Source organism: Staurois parvus, unplaced genomic scaffold (assembly GCF_062004578.1).
Source record: "Staurois parvus isolate SC_StPar_1 unplaced genomic scaffold, SC_StPar_1.0 ptg000114l, whole genome shotgun sequence".
NCBI lineage: Eukaryota > Metazoa > Chordata > Amphibia > Anura > Ranidae > Staurois > Staurois parvus.
The window spans coordinates 7,461,974-7,484,051 of NW_028317910.1; the positions used below are offsets into that span (position 1 = coordinate 7,461,974).

At 41.5% G+C, this 22,078-nt stretch overlaps 1 protein-coding gene across 6 annotated transcripts in view; it reads left to right on the plus strand.

Moving 5' to 3' along the window:
* Positions 1–22,078, plus strand: part of CACNA1C (calcium voltage-gated channel subunit alpha1 C) — a 481,720-nt gene that overhangs the window by 283,033 nt on the left and 176,609 nt on the right. For all 6 annotated transcript variants that reach the window (XM_089671829.1, XM_089671831.1, XM_089671828.1 and 3 more), the window contains exons 4-6: positions 8,397–8,536; positions 9,421–9,560; positions 15,185–15,340. In XM_089671829.1, coding sequence (XP_089527955.1) covers positions 8,397–8,536; positions 9,421–9,560; positions 15,185–15,340 — 436 coding nt within the window. The remainder of the gene's footprint in view (positions 1–8,396; positions 8,537–9,420; positions 9,561–15,184; positions 15,341–22,078) is intronic.

Sequence of the window (22,078 nt, forward strand, 5' to 3'; positions counted from 1 at the left end):
GAGGGAGGGGGGAGGACAACTTCCACTTCCGATTGCCTTAGGCGATCGCAGCAGAAGTGGGAGCGGGTACCTGTCAAATTCGGGTACCTGCTCCCCCCCTGCTCCCCAAAGGTGCCAATCCTTAATGGGGAGTGGGGGACAAAGACTTAAAGCGGAACTTCACCTTTTGGGTGGAGCTCCGCTTTAAGGAGTGGGCCAGCAAGCTGCCCGCCCATGTCTTTAAGGACTGATGACTCAGCTGTTAGTGGGTTCCCTCTGTGAATGAGTATGAAGTCAGACCGTTTTTTTGGGGGGGTTGGCAGCTGTGTTCAGCAGAATTGATGCTGGAATTACTTTGGGGGACATTGTTTTGTTTTTTTAATTAAGGACTTGTCAAAAATTGTCTCTGTGTTTTTACTGATTTTTTTTTTAGTTTTTTTTTTTGGTGAATGAGTAGGGAGGCTTCCAGATTCCAATAAGCTACCCTCTTGCAGACCCCCATAACCATTGACCAGGGTTGTGAGGAAGAGGCCAATGTCCCCATCAATATGGGGACACGGTGCTTGGGGGGGGCCCCTCTACCCCAAAGTGATCCTTCCATGTTGAAGGCATGTGGCCTGGTATGGTTCAGGAAGGGCTTACTCGTCCCTCCCCCCTTTCCTGGACTGCCAGGCTGCATGCTCGGATAAGGGTCTGGTATGGATTTGGGGAGGGACCCCTCGCTGTTTTTTTTTAAATTTTGGCGTGGGGTGCTCCTAGAAGTTGAAGCTTGAAAAATGCTTCTAGACTAGTATAGTATTCATGGACACATAGGAAAACACTATTTGTTTCTAGGGGCAGAATAAATGCTCATAAGTAGCTGCTAGGAGTTTAAGAAATAAGCTAGTGTGCATGGAGCCTGAAAGTGAATATCCGGTTGTTCACTTTGTGTCTGAATTGAAAGGTGAGTTGGCCATACATTGATCAAAATTAAACTGGTTCAGCTGGGACCAGATGAATTTTGATCAATGTGTGGCTGTCCCCACTGTATAGAAGTCTGAGGTTCTAGTGAAGGGACATGTTCGATAATTTATATCTATCTGTAGCTACAGCCAATCAGCTGCAGCAGCTGGTCAGTGTTTTCTGAGAGCAGTGGATGAACAAAATAAAATAAATAACAAGGCATGACCAGCTTTACCTTTACATGTATCAGAAGGTTCAGCATCAGCCAAAAATAAAAAATATTTTTTTACTGCTGATCTTCCTTTATAATGATATATGAAAATAAATTTAGCAGATACTTAAGAGGTGGACATGTACATATACAAGAAAAAGGTTTTGAAGGGAAGATGTCCCTTTTATTTTACAGGATTTACTATTATACAGGATTTTTATAGCACCAACAGTTTGTGCAGCTATACAAATACAATAAAATACAATACAATAAAAAACAAGAGGATTAAGAGGGCCCTGCTTATAAACGTTTATAATCTAATAGATCTCCCTTTACTTCTTGACTCAATGACCACGCAGGAATTGAGAAGAAATCTCCCTATTGGGGAACAGACAGCACATTGTTTCTGGACACTGTTCATCATCCAAATAATTATGGTGACTGTGCTGGTTTTGAGTCCTGCCTACAACCTACAGGTCTGGGAACCACAGTGCCACCAGTAGGTATTCCAATTCCTGACACTCAGTTCATTGGTCAGATGCTCTCATTAGACATTTTATACCTGGATTATAAACTATGGGTCCCCTAGTTGAGGGTCACCCAGGTTAAAAGCAGCCTCGCTGGATCCATTGTACACAGTATGAATTTGCTTAATCTTCTTCAACAATGAGTTACTGACGAGTCTAATTCAGTGTCTCAATTGTACATTTTCCTGCAATAAAATCTGGTAGAGATTCTAATACTTCTTCATCCAAAATGAAAAAAAAAATTGGACTTGGCTCAGTTTTAACTAAAGAGTACATTTGCTTATATAGCTCTATACATATAGCACAAAAGACTGACAGCCGTGAAGTGATGCAGGATGAGAATGTTGACTCAGAAAGTTGGTAGCTATGGGATTAGCTTTCCACAGTTAATGTGAAAGAGCATACTAATTTTAAAAAAAACTGCATTGTATGCCATAGCTAGTTCTGTATTTTAAATCTGAAATCCAGGTATGGCTTTTCTTGCATAGTTACCTGCCCGCCTCTCCCCCTCATCCACTCAGAGAATGCCTTGCATTCTCCATTGCAATGATGCAAAAGAAACCAAACCTGGAATTCAGCTTTAAAATTAGCATGTGCCCAATGTGATGATATTCACTAGTAGTCAACAAAACAGGGAAGAGGCAGGGCAGTGACACACAGGTACAGCATTGCAAAGTGTATGCTACAGCCAAGGAAAGGGAAAGGGGATTACCTTGTAAAGTTTGTGCATTACCCTATCACAGGTGAACTGTATACACTTTTGTCTCACGCTGCCCTTTAATTAACCCCATCCATTCTGCAGCCCCCGCACGGCAGGGTTAATAAATATGGTTGCAGAGAGCGGATTTCCTGAGGGTGCGCTAATGAGCCTCTCTTAATAGTGTTTATGAATAAATTATAAGCAGCTTATTAGGAAGCGCTGTGTGGCATGTCTGCTGCCTGGAAGTGTGTCCAGGCATTCACAAATGTATTTGTAATGAGTCACCTATGCGGCTCGCGATGCAGAATGTAATCTGGAGCTCAGTGTGACTCCCTGTGAGCACAGTCCAGAGTGTCACTGCTTCTTCTGACATGTACATCTCCCAATCCGTTCACACTTTACACTCTGAGATATAAATTCAGCTTTCAACATCTACATAAGATCTAAACCCAATCACCAAAAATCTTATACATGGTTTAACATGTTAATGTGATTCAGAAATCTGCAGCTTTATTTAAAATAGTCCCTGATGATCCTGCCTTTCAGGTCCTTCAGGCACAGGGTGACAACACTCTGTCATTATTTCTTGAATTGCTCCTGCATTGTCACTGCTTCACATGCGTTCCTAGTGAAGACAACAAGTTGTTGCGACACACATTGCTCAGAGTAGTCCCAAGCCTCCTCTTCTGGGGTCCCCCACTGGTGCTCTATGTTCCCTCTCTCTTCCAAGTGCTCCAATAGCAAGCTCTGTGCTATGGGGGCACTCATGCGGGTTCACTCCGGAGCCCTATTGTGTGTGTGTCTATAGACAAACAGCATGTCTCAGCCTCACCCCCTGTTTCCTCCTCACAGGATTTGAGTGACAGCAGCAGAAGCCAATGGCTCCCGTGGCTACCTCTGTGTCCTGTGAATGCAGGAAGAGAGGAGAGCAGGGCTGCCAGCAGGAACAGTGCTGGATCAAGAGCGCTGGCGGGGGACCCCAGAAGAGGAGATTTGGGACCACTCTGTGCAATATTGTTGCACAGAGAAGGTAAGTATAACATATTTATTATTCTAATTAAAAAACTGAAGGTGTACAATCACTTTAAGGATAATCTATACAGTAGTAGCAGAAGACTGCCAATTTTACCCCTTTTACATAGCACTTTGTATCCCTGACTTCTCATAAAGTGGGCCTTTACTCTCCTTTTGTAGTTAGCATTATCTGGGCCCACTCCCCTTCTGTTGACAAATTTGAAAAGTAGTTTTTTTGGATTACTAAGTGCCTTTGGGACTGTCTCCTTCAGTCCACACATTTACACATGTACGGTGGGGATCCGAATCTGATTATTCAGGAAGTCACAGATGGCGCCTGAATCCAAGATGGTGGCATGGGACCAAAGACAATGTTGAAGATATCAGGTTGTACAAAGACATCGTTGGACTCCATAGGCTGGTAAGTACTTTTTTTTATAAAAGTCAGCAGCTACAGTACTTGTAGCTGCTGACTTTTTCATTTTTGCAGAATCAGCTTAAATTACTCCTTAAAGTGTATCTCAACCAATTTTCATTTAATTTAGATAGAATGGGAAAGTGAATGTGTTTATCTGTTAACTTGTTCCAGTGGCAATCGCTTAAGAGCAGAACGTTATCTTTTAGCTACAGTCAGGTCCATAAATATTGGGACATCGACACAATTCTAACATTTTTGGCTCTATACACCACCACAATGGATTTGAAATGAAAGGAACAAGATGTGCTTTAACTGCAGACTGTCAGCTTTAATTTGAGGGTATTTACATCCAAATCAGGTGAACGCTGTAGGAATTACAACAGTTTGCATATGTGTCTCCCACTTGTTAAGGGACCAAAAGTAATGGGACAGAATAATAATCATAAATCAAACTTTCACTTTTTAATACTTGGTTGCAAATCCTTTGCAGTCAATTATAGCCTGAAGTCTGGAACGCATAGACATCACCAGATGCTGGGTTTCATCCCTGGTGATGCTCTGCCAGGCCTCTACTGCAACTGTCTTCAGTTCCTGCTTGTTCTTGGGGCATTTTCCCTTCAGTTTTGTCTTCAGCAAGTGAAATGCATGCTCAATCTGATTCAGGTCAGGTGATTGACTTGGCAATTGCATAGCATTCCACTTCTTTCCCTTAAAAAACTCTTTGGTTGCTTTTGCAGTATGCTTTGGGTCATTGTCCATCTGCACTGTGAAGCGGCGTCCAATGAGTTCTGAAGCATTTGGCTGAATATGAGCAGATAATATTGTCCGAAACACTTCAGAATTCATCCTGCTGCTTTTGTCTGCAGTCACATCATCAATAAATACAAGAGAACCAGTTCCATTGGCAGCCATACATGCCCACGCCATGACACTACCACCACCATGCTTCACTGATGAGGTGGTATGCTTAGGATCATGAGCAGTTCCTTTCCTTCTCCATATTCTTCTCTTCCCATCACTCTGGTACAAGTTGATCTTGGTCTCATCTGTCCATAGGATGTTGTTCCAGAACTGTGAAGGCTTTTTTAGATGTCGTTTGGCAAACTGGCCATGGAACAGCTGAGAAGCCAATTGTTCCATTACTTTTGGTCCCTTAACAAGTGGGAGGCACATATGCAAACTGTTGTAATTCCTACACCGTTCACCTGACTTGGATGTAAATACCCTCAAATTAAAGCTGACAGTCTGCAATTAAAGCACATCTTGTTCATTTCATTTCAAATCCATTGTGGTGGTGTATAGAGCCAAAAATGTTAGATTTGTATCGATGTCCCAATATTTATGGACCTGACTGTATAAAGTGGGTCAACAGGGAATGGATCAGTCAATAATTATGGAAGCAAATCAATGTATTTTGAATTCCTCAACTGTTTCCTTTAAGTTTTAACTTAATCTATTGATCTGAGTAACAATGTGACTGGCCACCATCCTAGAATCAATGTCTGTCCTTGTGACTGTCTTGTATTTCATGGTATTGACTCTGATTCCTGTCCTGGCACATTATATATAAACTGTACATTTTAAAAACAGCCAATATATTGTTTTCCAATCTCCTGAATCACTAGACGTGCAGGAAAGATTAATAGGAGATCAATAAATAGAAAATTTGGCTCTTTTATTTAAAGGCTCACTTGGGAATGTCAGCGCTTAGCGGCAAGGAATTTATCCATCAATATTTGAACTGTAATAATGCCTCCATCAGTCTTAAAACTCTTATTTTAGAGTATGTTGCTGGAATTCAGTTTACTGCATGCTAAAGAGGACCTGTCACCTACACACACTAGATTATTATAGAAAAAAAAAACATTGGCGTGTCTGTTTTGGAAGGGTTTCATTTCCATTTCAGCTGATAAAGAAAAGAAATACTATAGCATTTATGTAGGAAAGTTTTACTGATTTGACCATTGCGATTTGCAAAACAAAAATAATTACAAACAAACTGGTACATAATCAGACAATTGCAAAATTATCTTCTGGTAACATTGGACAATTTCCTACACATTCCAACCTTAAAGGAATCATGTGTCTTAGTTAAAGCAGAACTTTAGAGAAGCAACTAGAAACAGTTTATAGATATATCTGTAAATGGTTTACCTTCATAAAAAGTTGTAGTTCCACTCACACCCATCATACATCCAGGGAACTAACCACAGTTTTCTCCAACCCAGTGACTGGATAGTGAGAGGACATACTGTATGTACAGTATGTGGATATCTCTTCAAATGACTGTGTTTGGGTATTTCCAATAAAGGATTCTGTTCATCCTACAGCATGCAAAGATATTTTAGACATTTGTGATCTTTTTACTCCATGGTAACATTTTCGGGAAGGCCTTCCTCTGTTCCAGCATAACTGTGCCCCTGTGCACAAAGCCAGCTCTCCATATCAGTGGCTGTGGTTTTGGAATGGGATATCTAACAGACTCTTATGAGTGTGGTGGTGAGGGGTCCACAAACAATTTCATAGTCTACAATATATGCGCAAAGCTTGTTGTTTTCTATTGAAGTTAAGCAGGACCCCATCCCAGTTGCCTTACAAGCCTGCATTTTGGTCTTTTATTGTCCCTTACCAAGCATTAAAGTGGTGGGAGTGGGTGAGTCTGAATTGACTTTTTACAAAAGTCAGGCTTTGCATATTATTTAAATTGCCTATATCTTTAAATCCACTCATTGGTTTCATATGCAATATCCATGGTGGTCTCTGCTTGTGTAATTTTTCATGATCTGCTCAGTAGTAATGGCTATGGCTCAAGTTTGTAATAGGTTTACTTCAAACCTTAATTTATCTCAGCAGGCATTCAGCAAGGATGCACTTGGCTTTGTCTAACATACAAGAAGCCACTAGAGGGCAAACCTACAAATCTGCTTCTAAATATACAGTGAGGAAAATGTGTCTGAGAAAATTGAGCTTCTAGGAAACTTTTTAATAGAGGCTGAAAAAAATAGATTTAGCAGGAAAATGTGACAGCCTCCTTTAAAATACTTGCCCTCCAGAGGATTTATCCCCCTTCCTGACCAAGCCATTTTTTGCAATACACCACTGCGTTACTTTAACTGACAATTGCGCGGTCATGCAACTCTGTACATAAATTAAATGTATGTCCTTTTTTTCCCACAAATAGAGCTTTCTTTTGGTGGTATTTGATCACCTGTGTGTTTCTTATTTTTGTGGTATAACAAAAAAAAGACAGACAATTTTGAAAAAAAAAAAATATTATTATACAATAATATAATATAATATAATATTTTTGACTTTTTGCTATAAAATATATCCAGTAAAAAAAATGTTAAAATATAATATCTTCATAAATTTAGACCAAGATGTATTCTGCTACATGTCTTTGCTAAAAAAAAATCTGAATACATGTAAATGAATTGGTTTACGTGAAAGTTATAGCCTCTACATTAATGGTTTATATACTGGAATTTTTTTTTATACTAGTAATGACACTAATACAGTGAGCAGTGCAAATCACAGGCACTGACACTGTACTAATGACAATGTGTCAGGGCAGGGCTGTGGAACAGACAAGTAGGCCTAGTGGCAGGGTAACGCACTGGCTGACGACAACCACCACCAACAGACCGAAGTCCCTCAGGGCGCAGAGTCTAAGTCCCAGGCTGCCCTTCACCAGGGCCCCTGATGGTGGGGATGGACTTGACGCAGCCAGGAACCAGGTCGCGGCCCCCGAGACACCCCGGCTGCGGTAATGGCCGCCGCCAATGGCGTGTAGCTGGTGAGAATGACAATAGCGTAGTCAGGCAAGCCAGGTCAACAACAACGGGACAAAACAGTACAGAACAGTAGACAGAGAATCACAGGTCACGGGCCGGGTTCAGCAACGGAAGGTCAGATCGAAGGGAAACACAGAGAATGGTCTTAGTCACAAGCTGAGTCAGAATACCAGAAGAGTCACGAGCGTATACACAGAGCTGTAGCAAGACCAAGACACAAGACACAAGTGCAAAGAGCATGTGCAGATCCCAGGCTTATATGTACTCAGCCACACCCCTCTGGGGGATGGACCTCAGAGACCTGAAGGCATAAAAGATTCCCATCATGCTCAGCAGAAATCCAAGATGGATGCCAGCACATGGAGTAACATAACCTCTGGGAAAAGGTAGAACCTTGACACAATGGACAGGAAGGGGTTAACATCTGGGGCGATCAAAGGGTTAACTGTGTACTGTTTTACATTATGTGCTGTGTGTGTTTTTACTAGGGAGACATGCATGTCATTGCTGGCAGGAGAGAGCTGTGTTGTTTACACACAGGTCTCTCCCCTCTCAGCTTTCCTCAACGATAACCGGGTGCCTGCGGGGAATCTCTGTCCGGGACCCAGTGATTGACATCCCTAGCCGGCAATGGCGGTGCTGGTAGGGTGGCGCGATTGAGCGCAACGGCCCCTACCCGGAAATGCAAGTCACGTATATATATGGGATTTTGTGCAGCCCTGCTGACCTGTAGCAATACTTCTGCTATAGGGCGGTGGGAAAGCGGTAATGAAGCAAAATACTCAGTGCTGTGTTTTCTGTCTCTGTGCAGGAGCGGGTGGAGTACCTCTTCCTCATCATCTTCACCGTGGAAGCTTTCCTCAAAGTCATTGCATACGGGCTTCTCTTTCACCCCAACGCATACCTCCGGAATGGCTGGAACTTGCTGGATTTCATTATCGTGGTTGTAGGGTGAGTAGCAGAGAGCCAAACAAACACTGTTTGTAGACACGTAAAGCTCAATAGAGCAGGCAAGGGTTAGAGCCTCTGTCAGATTTTATGTCGTCTGTGCCCTTATTTTGGACATTTCTGCTCACTTCCTCTCAGCATAGGAAGGGGAATTTTCAATTTCTTCAAAAGGAATGGATCTACTGGCAGGATCAACAGGTAATAAAACAATGTGACAGAGAGGGGCTCAGAAAAACAAAAAATGCTGTGTTAAATATATGTAAATCCAACATTTCATATTCCTGATATTTGCCTGCTGTTCCATGTACTTGTATGAAAAATTATCCTGTCATCTATGTATTGCTTCCTTTGTTTGAAATCCCTGATGTTCCTGCCAGTCCCTCTGCTTTCCTATTACTAAAACTGACCACACTAGGTATGAGAGCACAACGTGGTCAGTTCTGTAGCTGTGCTGGGAACTCAGTCTGCTCTCCTCCAACGATCAGACTCATCCTGACAGTCCTCCCCCGCATAGCCATTCACTGGGAAGATCAGTGTAATGCTGTTTCTCCTCCCCAGCTTCTATGCAGCTGAAAACAGAAGGAATGTGATCACTTGTAAGAAAAGGAAAAAAAAAGTATCTATAATGGTTTTATTTTGTCTATACACAAATGTTTTGCCTTTCATTTCTATGTTAAACTGAATGGGTTGTTTCACAAGGTGAGGGTTTATAATCACTGTAATGCTACTAACAGACTACATGATATATGCCAAGGGTTCCACTTTAGCCATTCGTGTCAGTGGATCAGTTTAGTGTCAGTTACAGGTTTTAGATCTTGTGATTACCACTCTGTTGTTATGTTTGTGTTATACAGTATTTCCATTGCTAGTTTCTTCTTTCTTTGTAGGCTTTTTAGTGCAATTTTAGAACAAGCGACAAAGGCAGATGGCGGCAGTGCCCTTGGAGGGAAAGGGGCGGGCTTCGACGTGAAGGCACTGCGAGCATTCAGAGTGCTGAGACCCCTGAGGCTGGTATCTGGGGTACCCAGTAAGTAGATTATACTTATATCTGCATTTATTGTTAAGGAGGTGACCCAGGCTGTATCTGCACCACCCTCCTTCTGTTCCTGCCTATCTCCATTCATGTATATGCCAAAGCTCAGTAGAATCAAGCATTTGTGTTGATGGACTCACTGTTGTCGTAGGTGTTAGAGGGAGGTCATGTCATGCCTGTGTGGTAAGTCACCTTATTACTGGCTTATGAGCAGTTGTCATTTATTCCATTTGAGCAACCATAATTGAGTTAAAGTGTATCTAAGCCTAAGAGTAAAAATGTAAAATATTGCAGGTTATCAATTCTTGGATGTGGTGGCTGTATAGTTTTTTCAATGCTTTAATGTTTATTCCAAATAAAGCTCATTCCCTACAATTCAAGATTCTAATACTCCTGGCACGTTGGTGAAGCATTGGGAATACTGCCTTTGGTTAATGCATATCTGTATCGACTACCAAGTGTCTTGGAAATTCGCTTTAACGAATTTCTCCTTACCGTGAGTACTCGCAGTTGGATGCGCAGAAATCCCCCATAAAGCTGTGCGAATCTCGCTTACCACGACTGCAGCTAAACTACACGATTCCTGCCCATCCAACTACTTTAGCTTCTGTTGAAATGTGGGTGATTGGAGCTCCTTATACCTGGAAATGATCACACGACACCTTCAGGTTGATGGTTGAATTCACATAAAGAAAGTTTTCATTCTCCCCTCTGGTTTTATTACAAATACACACACGCCCCCCCACATGAATAAGGTCAAACCCCTCCCACAGAACAATGCAATGGGGAGTGCCTATACACAGGATGTACATTCCGATTGGAGCATAGCCTTTCCTATTATCTGTCACTGGTCCTCCCCCATGAGCCTTCTGAGGTCAGCAGACTTCCTACCCTTCCCCCCATGAGCCCTCTGTGGAGAGCATACCTCTTGTTCCAGCTCCTAGCAGTATGTTCATTCTCTGTACAAGCATTCCCTAGAAATATCAGTCTGTACCTGGATGGGCCCGATACGATCTTTATTAAAACACATCCATCCGGATACAGTTCAGATTGGTAATGGGTTGTAAGATATGCATAAGCCTACACACGGAGTTCACACCGCTTGGCGCCTTGCGGCACGGAGTCCATGTGGTACTATGCTGCTGATATGTGGATACAGGCCCGCGGTCTACTTCCAGCGGCATTCGCATGGAATGGTGGTATACACGCCGGTCTATAAGCGCAGATCCGCCATCTCATCCATTACCGAGCTGAGTACTGTAATACATACATTGTACATGTGAATGGCCCAATTGCAGCTTTCAGAGCTTTAATTAAGCCACACGAGAGACATATGAATAACACGAATATATGACACATTTAAAGTTCGACCAACAATACAAAATTTCCATGACACAAGCCATGTAGTGTGTACAAACCTAAGCTTGGGGGGGGGGGTTCCAGATATATTAAAGTGTATCTAAACCCAAGAACAAAAAAATATGTTTTCTTTTTCAGGGTCTTTTTTCCTATTGGTTTCATCTGGTGATCCTGCCAGTAATACACATCCTGTCCTATTGTGACAGTGCTCACTCACTGTACTGTATCTACAGAGAAAAAGCTTGTCCCCCTAGGGCAGGATTACAGAACACCTCTCCTCATCTTCATAACATAAGAGGGAGGTGTTTTGCAGTTCTCAGAGGTGTACCAGGCAGGATGTTATCATGCGTTATCTGTTAGTGACGTCTGCCATCTGGGCAGTCTGAGCTAGGGCAGTTGCGCAAACAAAAATGAGAGTCTCTCATAAAAGACTTGTAGAAGAACACACTCCTATAGCAATATCACACTGACACCACGGCTTGTTCCGTGCCCCCTATTCTGCCTCCGTTTTGTTATCTCCGCCGTGCTGTGACACCCTCTTGAATTGATTCCAGCGCAGGCATTCACAGCTCTGACAGAATATGTCTTCTATGCCATGTGGAACCCACTAATTAAGCAGTAATGTCTTCCCATGCCAAGCTCGAGACCAGGGGGTGCCCGCTGCTGCCGATGACAGACAGTGCTCGTTGCCATCATTTAGCCGCGGGCTCCTGGCCAAGTAAGTTTTTTTTTTGCAGTCTCTGAAAAGCTCCATCAATGTCAGCAAAAGTCTTTTCTTTACGTAAAACGCTCTCTGCCATTGCAAGCGATCGCCCGGTCGTTCCTGTCTCAATTCCCCGAGGCTTGCAGCAACATGTGCTAAATTGGCAATATAATAATCGGCTGGAAGGCACATTGCGCTCATTGTAATGTCTACCTCCTAAAGGAAGACATGCTAAACAGCTTTTTACATTTCCGCTCAAACCTTTGCAGATTGCTGGTAACAGACGGTGGAAAATAAAAGAGAGGAAGAAAACGTTTTTTTATCCCTGACTTTTCTGGCCATTGTTTTTAACGCTGAATAGGAAATAGGCTTAAAGAGGAACAGTATTCTCTTTAATGTTTTTTAACTATACAAAAATACACCAATTTACTGTACATCGCAGTTCAATATTGATCTATCTTCATGTTTAAGGTCATCTTTTTTCAGTTGTTATACTGTATGGCCAAAATACAGTATGTGGACCTCCTCCAAATGATTAATGGTAATACTACAGCATACAAAAACATTTTAGGCAATTAGCTCTTCCAGCTTGTAACAGTTTGGGGAAGGGGCCTTATTCTGTTCCAGCATGACTGTGCCCCTGTGTACAATGCCAGCTACATACAGACATGGGATGAATTGGAATGCCGTTTGTGAGCAAGGTTGGATCTAGCGTGTCTGATATTGGGGCGCAGAAAAAACAGCCAAGGGGATATACCATCAACAGAGTTTTGTTTTGTCCTCTCCAGGTAACTCTCCCTGTTTTTCTGTCTCTCCGGCTGTCCGCGCACTTTTGTATCACTAGTCACAACCCTGAAGTAATGTCTGAAGGTACTTCTGGGTAGTGCAGAGAAGGTTGCAGAGTGAATAGGAAACGCTAGCTCCCTGCATTTCTACAGGGCTGCAATGAAAAGCAAATGTATTAGACCATCGTTTCTGAATCTTTTTTCAGTCTCTGCACCCTTTAATAGTGTGCAAAATCATGAGGCACCCTAGTTTTGAACTCTATTTATTGGGCTGAAGGACACTAATATCTGCACTGGATGATAATGTCACCCTCTCCTTGGCACCACATGTGGGAGTCCCAGAGTTAGCCCCCTTCACATTACGGTTCCCCATCACATCAGAGTCCCTCCTTTACATCAGAGGCAGCCCCCTTAATATCAGAGTCTCCCCATTACATCACAGTCCACCTATTGCACCAGAGACAACACCCTTCACAAGAGAGTCCTCTCATCACATCAGAGTCCCCAATCACAGAGTCCCCCCTTCACATCAGGGACAGCCCCCTTCACATCAGAATTCCTTCATTACATCAGAGTCCCCCTATCACACCAGTGTCCCAACTTCACATTAGAGTCTCCCCTTCACATCAGAGTTCCCTCATTACATCAGAGTTCCCTCTTCATATCAGTCCCCCCCATCACATTAGAGTCTCCCCTTCACATTGGAGCCTTTCTTCACATCAGATTCACTTCTTCATATCATAGACCCCCATTACATCAGATTTAGCCTCCATAAAGGCAGATTTCTCACCTCCTCATTAGAGTCAGATCCATCACATCAGAATCATCCTCCATCACATTAGAGTAATTCTCCATCACATCAGGGTCAACCCCCATCACAATAGAGTTAGCCCTCTCCACAACAGAGTCCTCAGTCTCCCCTTCTCAAATAGAGTTCCACTTTTAAATCCTCTCCGTGGCAGGACTTCCATCCTCTTTTGAATCCCTGTCCTATGTCCACATCATCCATTTCTTGGTGTGTGGGGAAGGGGAGGGGGGTGACAATGCCAGCACCATAGCAAAAAATTCCTACATATGTTCTGGTCTGCTCCTCTGCACCATGGAACTGAATAGTGCGGCGCAGAGGATAGGGGCAAGGCACTGTACAGCCATGCCAACTCACCATCGCTGAAGCAGGGCTGCCCCTGGGACCATCCACTTGCTGATACCAACATCAATGGTCATGGAGGGTCACAACAGCACCCATCTACATGCAGCTGTGATTGTGAGACAGGTCTTCATGTCCAGCATTGGTACCTTACCTAATAAAAGAGCACAAAATCCCACACATTCAATATCTTGTGGAAATGCCTCCCAGAAGAGAAGAGTCTGTTATACCCAGAAGTGGGGAGGGCAATTCCATATAAAAGGCCTTGGTGTCAGAGTGAGATGTCCAACAAGCTCATATAGGTATGATTGTCTGGTGTCCACCAAAAGTTTTTAATTACATGTGTAAATGTTTCAGTTATAGTATAGTGCCTTGAAAAAGTATTTAATGCGTCTTGAAATTTTCCACATTTTCTCATGTTACCAAAAACGTGTATGTGATGTGCAGTGTTAGTTTTCTGCCACACATATCGTTTTGCTTCTAGGCCAAAAAGGTAAATTTTGGTCTCGTCTGACCAGAGCACCTTGTTCCACATGTTTGCTGTGTCCTCCACATGGCTTCTTGCAAACTACAAACGGGACTTCCTATGGCTTTCTTTCAACAATGGCTTTCTTCTTGCCACTCTTCCATAAAGGTCAGATTTGTGGAGTGCACGAATAATAGTTGTCCTGTGGGTAGATTCTCCCACTTGAGCTGTGGATCTCTGCAGCTCCTCCAGAGTTACCATTGACCTCTTGGAGGCTCTTATTAATGCTCTCCTTGACTGGCCTGTCAGTTTAGGTAAACGGCCATGTCTTCGTAGGTTTGCAGTTGTGCCATACTCTTTCCATTTTTGGATAATGAATTGAACAGTGCTCCATGAGATGTTCAAAGCTTGGGATATTTTTTTATTCCCCAACCCTGCTTTAAACTTCTCTACAACTTTATCCCTGACCTGTCTGGTGTATTCCTTGGTCTTCATGATGATGTTTGTTCACTAATGTTCTCTAACAAACCTCTGAGGGCTTCTCAGAACAGCTGTATTTATACTGAGATTAAATTACACACATATTTACTAATAGGTGACTTCTGGCAATTGGTTCCACTAGATTTTAGTTAGGGGTATCAGAGTAAAGGGGCTGAATAGAAATGCACGCCACACTTTTCAGATATTTATTTGTAAAAAATTTTGAAAACCATTTATCATTTTCCTTCCACTTCATAATTATGTGCCACTTTGTGTTGGTCTATCACATAAAATCCCAATAAAATACGTTTACGTTTTTGACTGTAACATGGCGAAATTTGGAAAATTTCAAGGGGTATGAATACTTTTTCAAGGTGCTGCATCTAATTACATAGCTGTTCCTGTTTATTAGTGCTGCGCAGTGCCTGTGCCATGCAATTTGTGCTTATTCCAGTGTTCAGCTTTAAGGAAACATTGTCATTAGTAGATAAAGTATAAATAACACAATGATTTGCTTGTTGTCAATAAAGTTATGTTGTTGCAATATTATTTCTAATGTTGCATCACTTGCTGTCCGCTTTAATAACCCTATGCAATTTAAAATAGATATCTTTTGTTTGCAGAAAATAAAGTTTTGTGGTTTTGAAAGTAAGGCTGACATTTGCGTTTTTTCCACAGGTCTACAGGTGGTGTTGAATTCTATCATTAAGGCCATGGTGCCGCTGCTGCACATCGCCCTGTTGGTGCTGTTTGTCATTATCATTTACGCCATTATCGGACTGGAGCTGTTCATGGGCAAGATGCATAAAACTTGCTACTTCTTAGCCAACAAAGGTGAATCAGCCTCTAAACCTATACACTAATTTATAAAGGATTTCAAGTATCTCTAAGGCCAACACTTTTGTTTTTTTTTTTGTTTTTATGGAGTAAGGAAATGTTACAACGTATTTGTATTTATTTATTTTTGCTATTTGTGTCCTACTGGGGAGAATTCATGGACACACAACAGGTAAAGAGAGCCAGTGTCTCCAAAGAGAAACAGGTGTCCCCAATGGAAGATTTGCTTTCACTTTCTGCTTCTGTGGCAGTGTTACCCACTTGAGGATTCTGAAAGTATGTGATGTATAGAAACATAGAATAGTGATAGCAGAAAAAAGACCAAGTGGTGCATTGAGTCTGCCACAGTTTTTTTTTAAGTTACGTATGTTTTGCGGTTTGTTTCTTTTTTTTTGTTAACTTTTTGTCTGAGTATAGATCTATGTTTGTCCCAAGCATGTTTGAATCCACTTACTGTCGACTGACTCACTACCTCTGCTGGAAGTCTGTTCCAAGCATCAATTGCTCTTTTAGTATAATATTTTCTAAGATTAGTTTTGAACTTCCCTCCTGGTAATTTGAGGCCTTGTACCCATGTTATTGATCCTGGCTTCATATTGAAAATACTGCCCTCCTGAACTTTATTTACCCCTTGCTCTATTTAAAGGCTTCTGCCTTGTTTCCCCTTTCCCTTCTTTCCTGCAGATTGTACATTTTAAATTCATGACGTCTCTCCTGATATTTTATCCCTCAGACCTTTCACCATTTTTTTGCCTGTCCTTGGACTCTTTCTACTGTATTTTATCAATATCTTTTTGTAAGTGAGGTCTCCAGAACTGTAAAAAGTATTTTAAGGCCTCATGCACATTGAGCTAAAAAAACTGCCACTGTTTTACAAGCATTTGACAGTTTTTCTCTGCCTGTAAGTGCACCTGTATGTTAGCCTGTGCGTCCATGCACACATAGGCATTTACAGGCGTATTAGGAGAAAAGCATTTATAGGCAGAAAAAAAACATTCCAGCACATTCAGCAGAGGAGCTTTTCGGCAAAAAAACGCTTGACTTGCCTAAACACATGTAAACGTGTTTAAACTTGCCTAAATGCTAGGTGTCCTTGAGTGTTCATTTATTTCAATGCCGGAATAAATTAATATTCTGGCCAATGGAATTCATAAATGTTCAAACGCTTGAAATGCCTAAATGCACTGAAACTGTGCAAAACCCGCCCTTAGGCACATTTTTTAACCAGCTTTTCTCCTGCCAGAAGAAAAGAGATTCAGGGTAGCTGAGAAAATGTTCAGTGCGCATGAGGCCTTAATGTCTAACTATATATCTATATAGGGGAATCAGGACCTCCTTTCTGCTGGTGATCTCTCTAGTATGTAACTTAGAACAGCATTCACTTTTCCCATTGCATGGCCACACTGTTTGCTCATTTTGCAATCATCTAAAATGTGTACTCATAAATATTTTTCCTCAATGGTGCTGGCCAACGCTGTACCACAATATTGTGGTGTGTGTATATATATATATATATATATATATTTTTTTTTTTATTATTTTTTTTTTTCCCCTTTGTGCAATATTTTACATTTAAATGCAGTTTGCTTTGAGTAATATTCCAGCAATGTCAAATTGCGTTCAATTGTACAGACACCTCCAGGGATATCAACCCTTTTGTAGAACTTTCTGTCATCAGCAAAAAGGCATATCTTATCCACCAACCCTTTAGTTACATTATTTATATATAGATTAAATAGAACAGGACCTAGTACAGAGTCTTGTGGTAAACCACTAGTGACTGGTCTCTGTTCCCATTTACAACCACAGTCCTAGCTTGTACAACTTTTTTATGTTGAACTGTATCAAATGCTTTGCTGAAATCAAGATAGGCTATGTCCACCACCCTGGTCCAAAACATTAGTGATATAGATAAAAAATGTAATCAGATGCTTCTTTGTGGTCAATACGTGTGTTAAGTGATCAATTATCCTTTTTTTAGGAGTGATTCCATTAGCTTGACTACAACAGATGATAATCTCACTGGCCTGTAGTTGCCAGCTTCTACCTTGCTACCCTTCCTGTGGATAGGTGCAATTTGAACTATCTTCCAGTCATGGGGAGTTTCTTCTGTGGAAAGAGATTAATGAAAAAGATCTGTTAATGGTCCAACAACTATACCTATTCTCTAAGAACTCTGAGATGAATACCATCAGGGCACATTGCTTTATTAAACTTTAACCGAGCTAATTCCTCTGCTATCTCTGTCTCTAGAAATCCTTAAAATAAATCATCATTACTTAAACTAATATGATCCCCCAGATTGTTATTGTTAGTGCAATTTATTGCTAAGAAGAAGACTGAACAGAAGTAATTGTTTAAGTGGTTTGCTACATCCATGACTTCCCCAACCAAAGCGTTCTTAATAGGTTTAGCACTTTCCTCCTCTTTCTGTGCTTTGATAATGTGTTTGGCCTGGTTTTTTTCTATTTTTACACACTTCTCTACACTTTCTGTTCTCTCGAATCTGCTATATGCAGTTTTTTTTCACCTTTAATATTCTACTTACCTCTTTAGTGAATCATATTGGTTTTTTCCTTCCCTTTACTCTTACTAATTTGCCTGACATATAATCTAGTTGCCTCTAGGATGGTAGACTTTAACAGTGCCCATTGTCCTCTTGAAATTCTGAAAAAATGTCAACATTTTTTGAACACCCCCTATTGCTATTGCTGGCAATGACAAATAGTCAAAATAACAGCCAGTAATTGCTTTGTATTGCAAAAAGCAGATGCCAAAATGCAGCTGTTTCTGTGTATGACACTTCCAGATAGTCTATAAGTATCATTGGGTAAATAAAATGAATAAATGTATTGTTGCATTGTAGTTACTATATACTTCATATGTAGATTAAAGGTGTGACCTTTGATATGCAGATGATATCACTTCAAGAAACCTTACTTTTATGGTTCTGTCTCAAAATAAAACCTGGATCTGGAGAGCAATCCTCCCTATTTTCTCCACACTTTTGAACCCAGTGTCTGAACCTGACTCAATGAATGACCCACATGAATGTCACAGACCCCACAGTTCAGGTTTAGAGCAGTGGTGGTCAACTTGTTGATATGGGGGTCTCGGATGCAGCCTCCAACATCACCAAAGGGCCACAGATAAAATTAGATGAATATTCAGAGAACAGCAGACACACAACAGGATATAGTCAAAGACTGCTGACATGATGCAGGAGATGGTCAGAGACTGCAGATATGACATGGGAGATGATTGGAGACTGTGGGCATTATACAAGACATAGTCAGAGACTATGGGCATGTTAATAGAGATGGTCAGAGACTGCGGACATGCTGCAGGTACTGTCAGAGACTGAACATGATATAGAAGTTGTTGGAGACTAGGAACTTGCTTCAAGAGACAGTTATATGCTAAAGACATATTTCACAGGACTGCTGGAGACCGCTGCTATAACAGGGCAATAGGAAAACAAAGATTAGCTTCTTCAGGGGCCCTGAGGGCTGCACAAAAGGTTCCAAGGGCCACAGGTTGGGCACCAGGTTTGTAGAGAAATAAACTTAATCTGTGACATGGAAAACCTCACTATGTCTCTCTTTTGATGAAAACTTCAGAACCACCTGTGACGCCCTTGTAATTCCTTCCACTACTTTGAACAGTGCAAACAACTCATGAACACTACCCGAGATACCTTCCACCTCCTTGACCATAGCTACACCCTGTGAAGTACCTTCTCCTCAACCCCCCTAGGGGAGCTGCCAGGACTTGATAGAGATTCTCCCTTTTCCCCTGCCCCCTCCCCCATTCCCCTTTAACCTTTTTTTACTAAGTATAACTCCACGACAAATTTTCACAAATGTTTCCTAAAGCTGGCCATACACTATTAGATTTTTTGTTCGGCCTACAGACTGAATGAAAACATTATAAGAAGTTCCTCCATTCACGTCAAGGGCACAGATGAAAAAATCCACCTGCTGGGCTATTGTATTCTGACAGCTGTGAGCACTGGCTTTCAAAATACCTCAACAGCAGCTGCATCAGACTGGATGCATTACCTGTTTGAGTGACAATTTTCCACCTGGCTACTTGGATTTTTCAGTTGAAGGATTTTGAGCAGGAGGAAGGCTACCCACTTCATCAGGAACTGGAAGCAATTCGAACAGTGTACGGCCAGCTTAAGACTTGAACCACGTATCCACATTCGCCACTACTCCTACGCTGTAATAGACACCTAGTACAAAAACCCACACCACACTGAAAGAGCTGTACCACCTAATTGACAGTGCCTTCAACCAAAACTGTGTCTGAATGTATGACCTTATTACACTGTAATCGCCACTGTGTTGTATGCCATTTATGCAAAAACCCTAGAAAAACCTTTATTGATAAAGAAATCTGACAAGTAAATTGTTTCAATTAAATGTATACCTGTTTCTCTTCTTATTAACCCTTAGATAACTCCAATCAGATGTATTTAACTCCATCCTCCCCTTAGCTATTATTATTCTGATGCTTTGTTTTTCACCTTTATTTTTTATGGTTAATAATTTTTAAAAAAATTTTAATTCATTTTGTTTGCTACATTTTTTCTTGCCGCATAACAAGATAATGTGAAAAGCTGAAATAGAAAAGGTCTTTTTTATACAAAAATGTATTTTTGTATATAGATTGCATAGAAAATAAATTTTTTTTTGCAAAACAGTATTGCCTAAAGAATATCTAGGCATTACTTTCAAGTAATGACAAAGTTATTGCCAAATAAACAAGACCGTGGTGGAAATGTAAGTATTGCTCTGGTTCGTGGGGGTGTATAGGTAGGAGAGCTGAAGTGGATAAAATTTGTATCTCCTGCCACTTTCTCTCCTGGTGAGCCATTCCCCAATCCATCCAATACAAGAAAAAAATTGGCTTTAGATACACTTTCAAATGATATTCAAATGATAGAAGTTAGCACATGGAAATCTGCAATGTATCATTTCTACTTTACAAGAGAAGTCCAAATCTGCAGCTATTTTTTCACCCAATGCAGCCAAATAGTGTCATCCTCATCCTGTGGTACATTGTTGTTTTATGACAATAAATAACCAGCATGCTAATCATACATCCCAAAGCTGTGGCTTGGACTGGACTCTAGAGCAATTGCCTCTAGGTGATCGAATATTAATTTAGTCGCCGGGGAATTCTGAGAAAATAAACATCCCATTACCAGCTATCTTGGGAGTAAACCCGCCAGTTCCTTCCCTTGCTGAGCTTATTAAAAAAGCTGCCGCTGGATTGCAGTACGTAATATCCGTTTCCTAGCCTAAGGATTGATGAGAGCTAATTCATTTTTATTTAAAGTAGAGCTCATTCCATGGGAAACAACATTTTTATACTGTTGCCATTGGTTATTGTGAATCTGTAGGGACTACCAAGTCTCTAGTGCATACAGAGCTAAGCTGGGGCAGAAATTTTAAAGTGCATCTAACCCTATAAACAAAAATGTGATTAGGGCTTTCACTGTCTGAGTTTCCATATCTGCACACCTTCTTTGTTCATTATGAGGTATTCATCCCTGTCCTGAGATCCTACTGTTGGAAAATCCAAGTTGAATAAGAAACAAGGTGCTGGCTCAGGACTTGATTTTATGAGTAAAATATCACTTTTGAGTGAACTGACCCTTTAATTTAAAGAGTGCTGACAAATTACACACTGCCTTACCATGTTCATAGAGTACATTATTATTACTATTATACAGTATTTATATAGCGCCAACAGTTCACTCAGCGCTGTACATTACAATGGGAGACAATACATGAGATAGTACAATAACAATACAGTGCGATACACGAGGGGTTCAAGGCCCCTGCCCCTTGGAGCTTACAATCTAGGAGGGAGGGGATAGTGATACGGGAGGAAAAGCTGTGGGGGATGGCGTGGTAGGAAGAGTGGAGGAGATCGGCAGTTAGCAGAGGGTGGGGTAGGCTTCCCTGAAGAGGTGGGTTTTTAGGGTGCGCCTAAAGGAGAGGAGAGTGGGTGATACTCTGATGGATTGGGGTAGGGAGTTCCAGAGGATAGGTGATGCCCTGGAGAAGTCCTGGAGGCGGGCATGGAAGGAGGAGATCAGGGAACTAGAGAGAAGGAGGTCTTGTGAAGAGCGGAGAGTGCGTTTTGGGTGGTATTTGGATATTAGGTCGGAGTGTAGTTTGGGGCAGAATTATGGACAGCTTTGTACGTCAGTGTAAGCAGTTTGAAGCAGAGGGGGGTGGCAGAAACTAAGCAGTTGGTAAGGTGGATGAGTCTAGCCGCCGTATTCAGCACATGAGCCTAGATAATGTCCATACCACAGACATTTAAATGCACGTGTACTATACCCTCTAGACCTGTGTGGGTTGAAGCCACCTAACCTGCCAATATGTGTTGGGGGGGGTCCCTGGAGCACCCAGAGGGAAAGTATGCAAAATCAAATTATACATAAGCTATCCCTGCTAGCATTTAGACCTAGAACCCCAGCACTTTTAAGATACAGTGCTAACGATTTACCCTCCATGGTTTGACAGCCATTTCATGCTAAACAGGTTGAGCTGGTGTACATGCCAGAATGATAAACATCATCGTGGATTAGTCATTCCTTAGTAGAGCATGTCAGCTTTTTGTGACTTTACAAGTTCTCAGTCTAATGGTGTGGACTTTTAAAGTATATTTAAAACCAAAACTTTTTTTTTAATTTTTGAATAAACTAAACAAAAA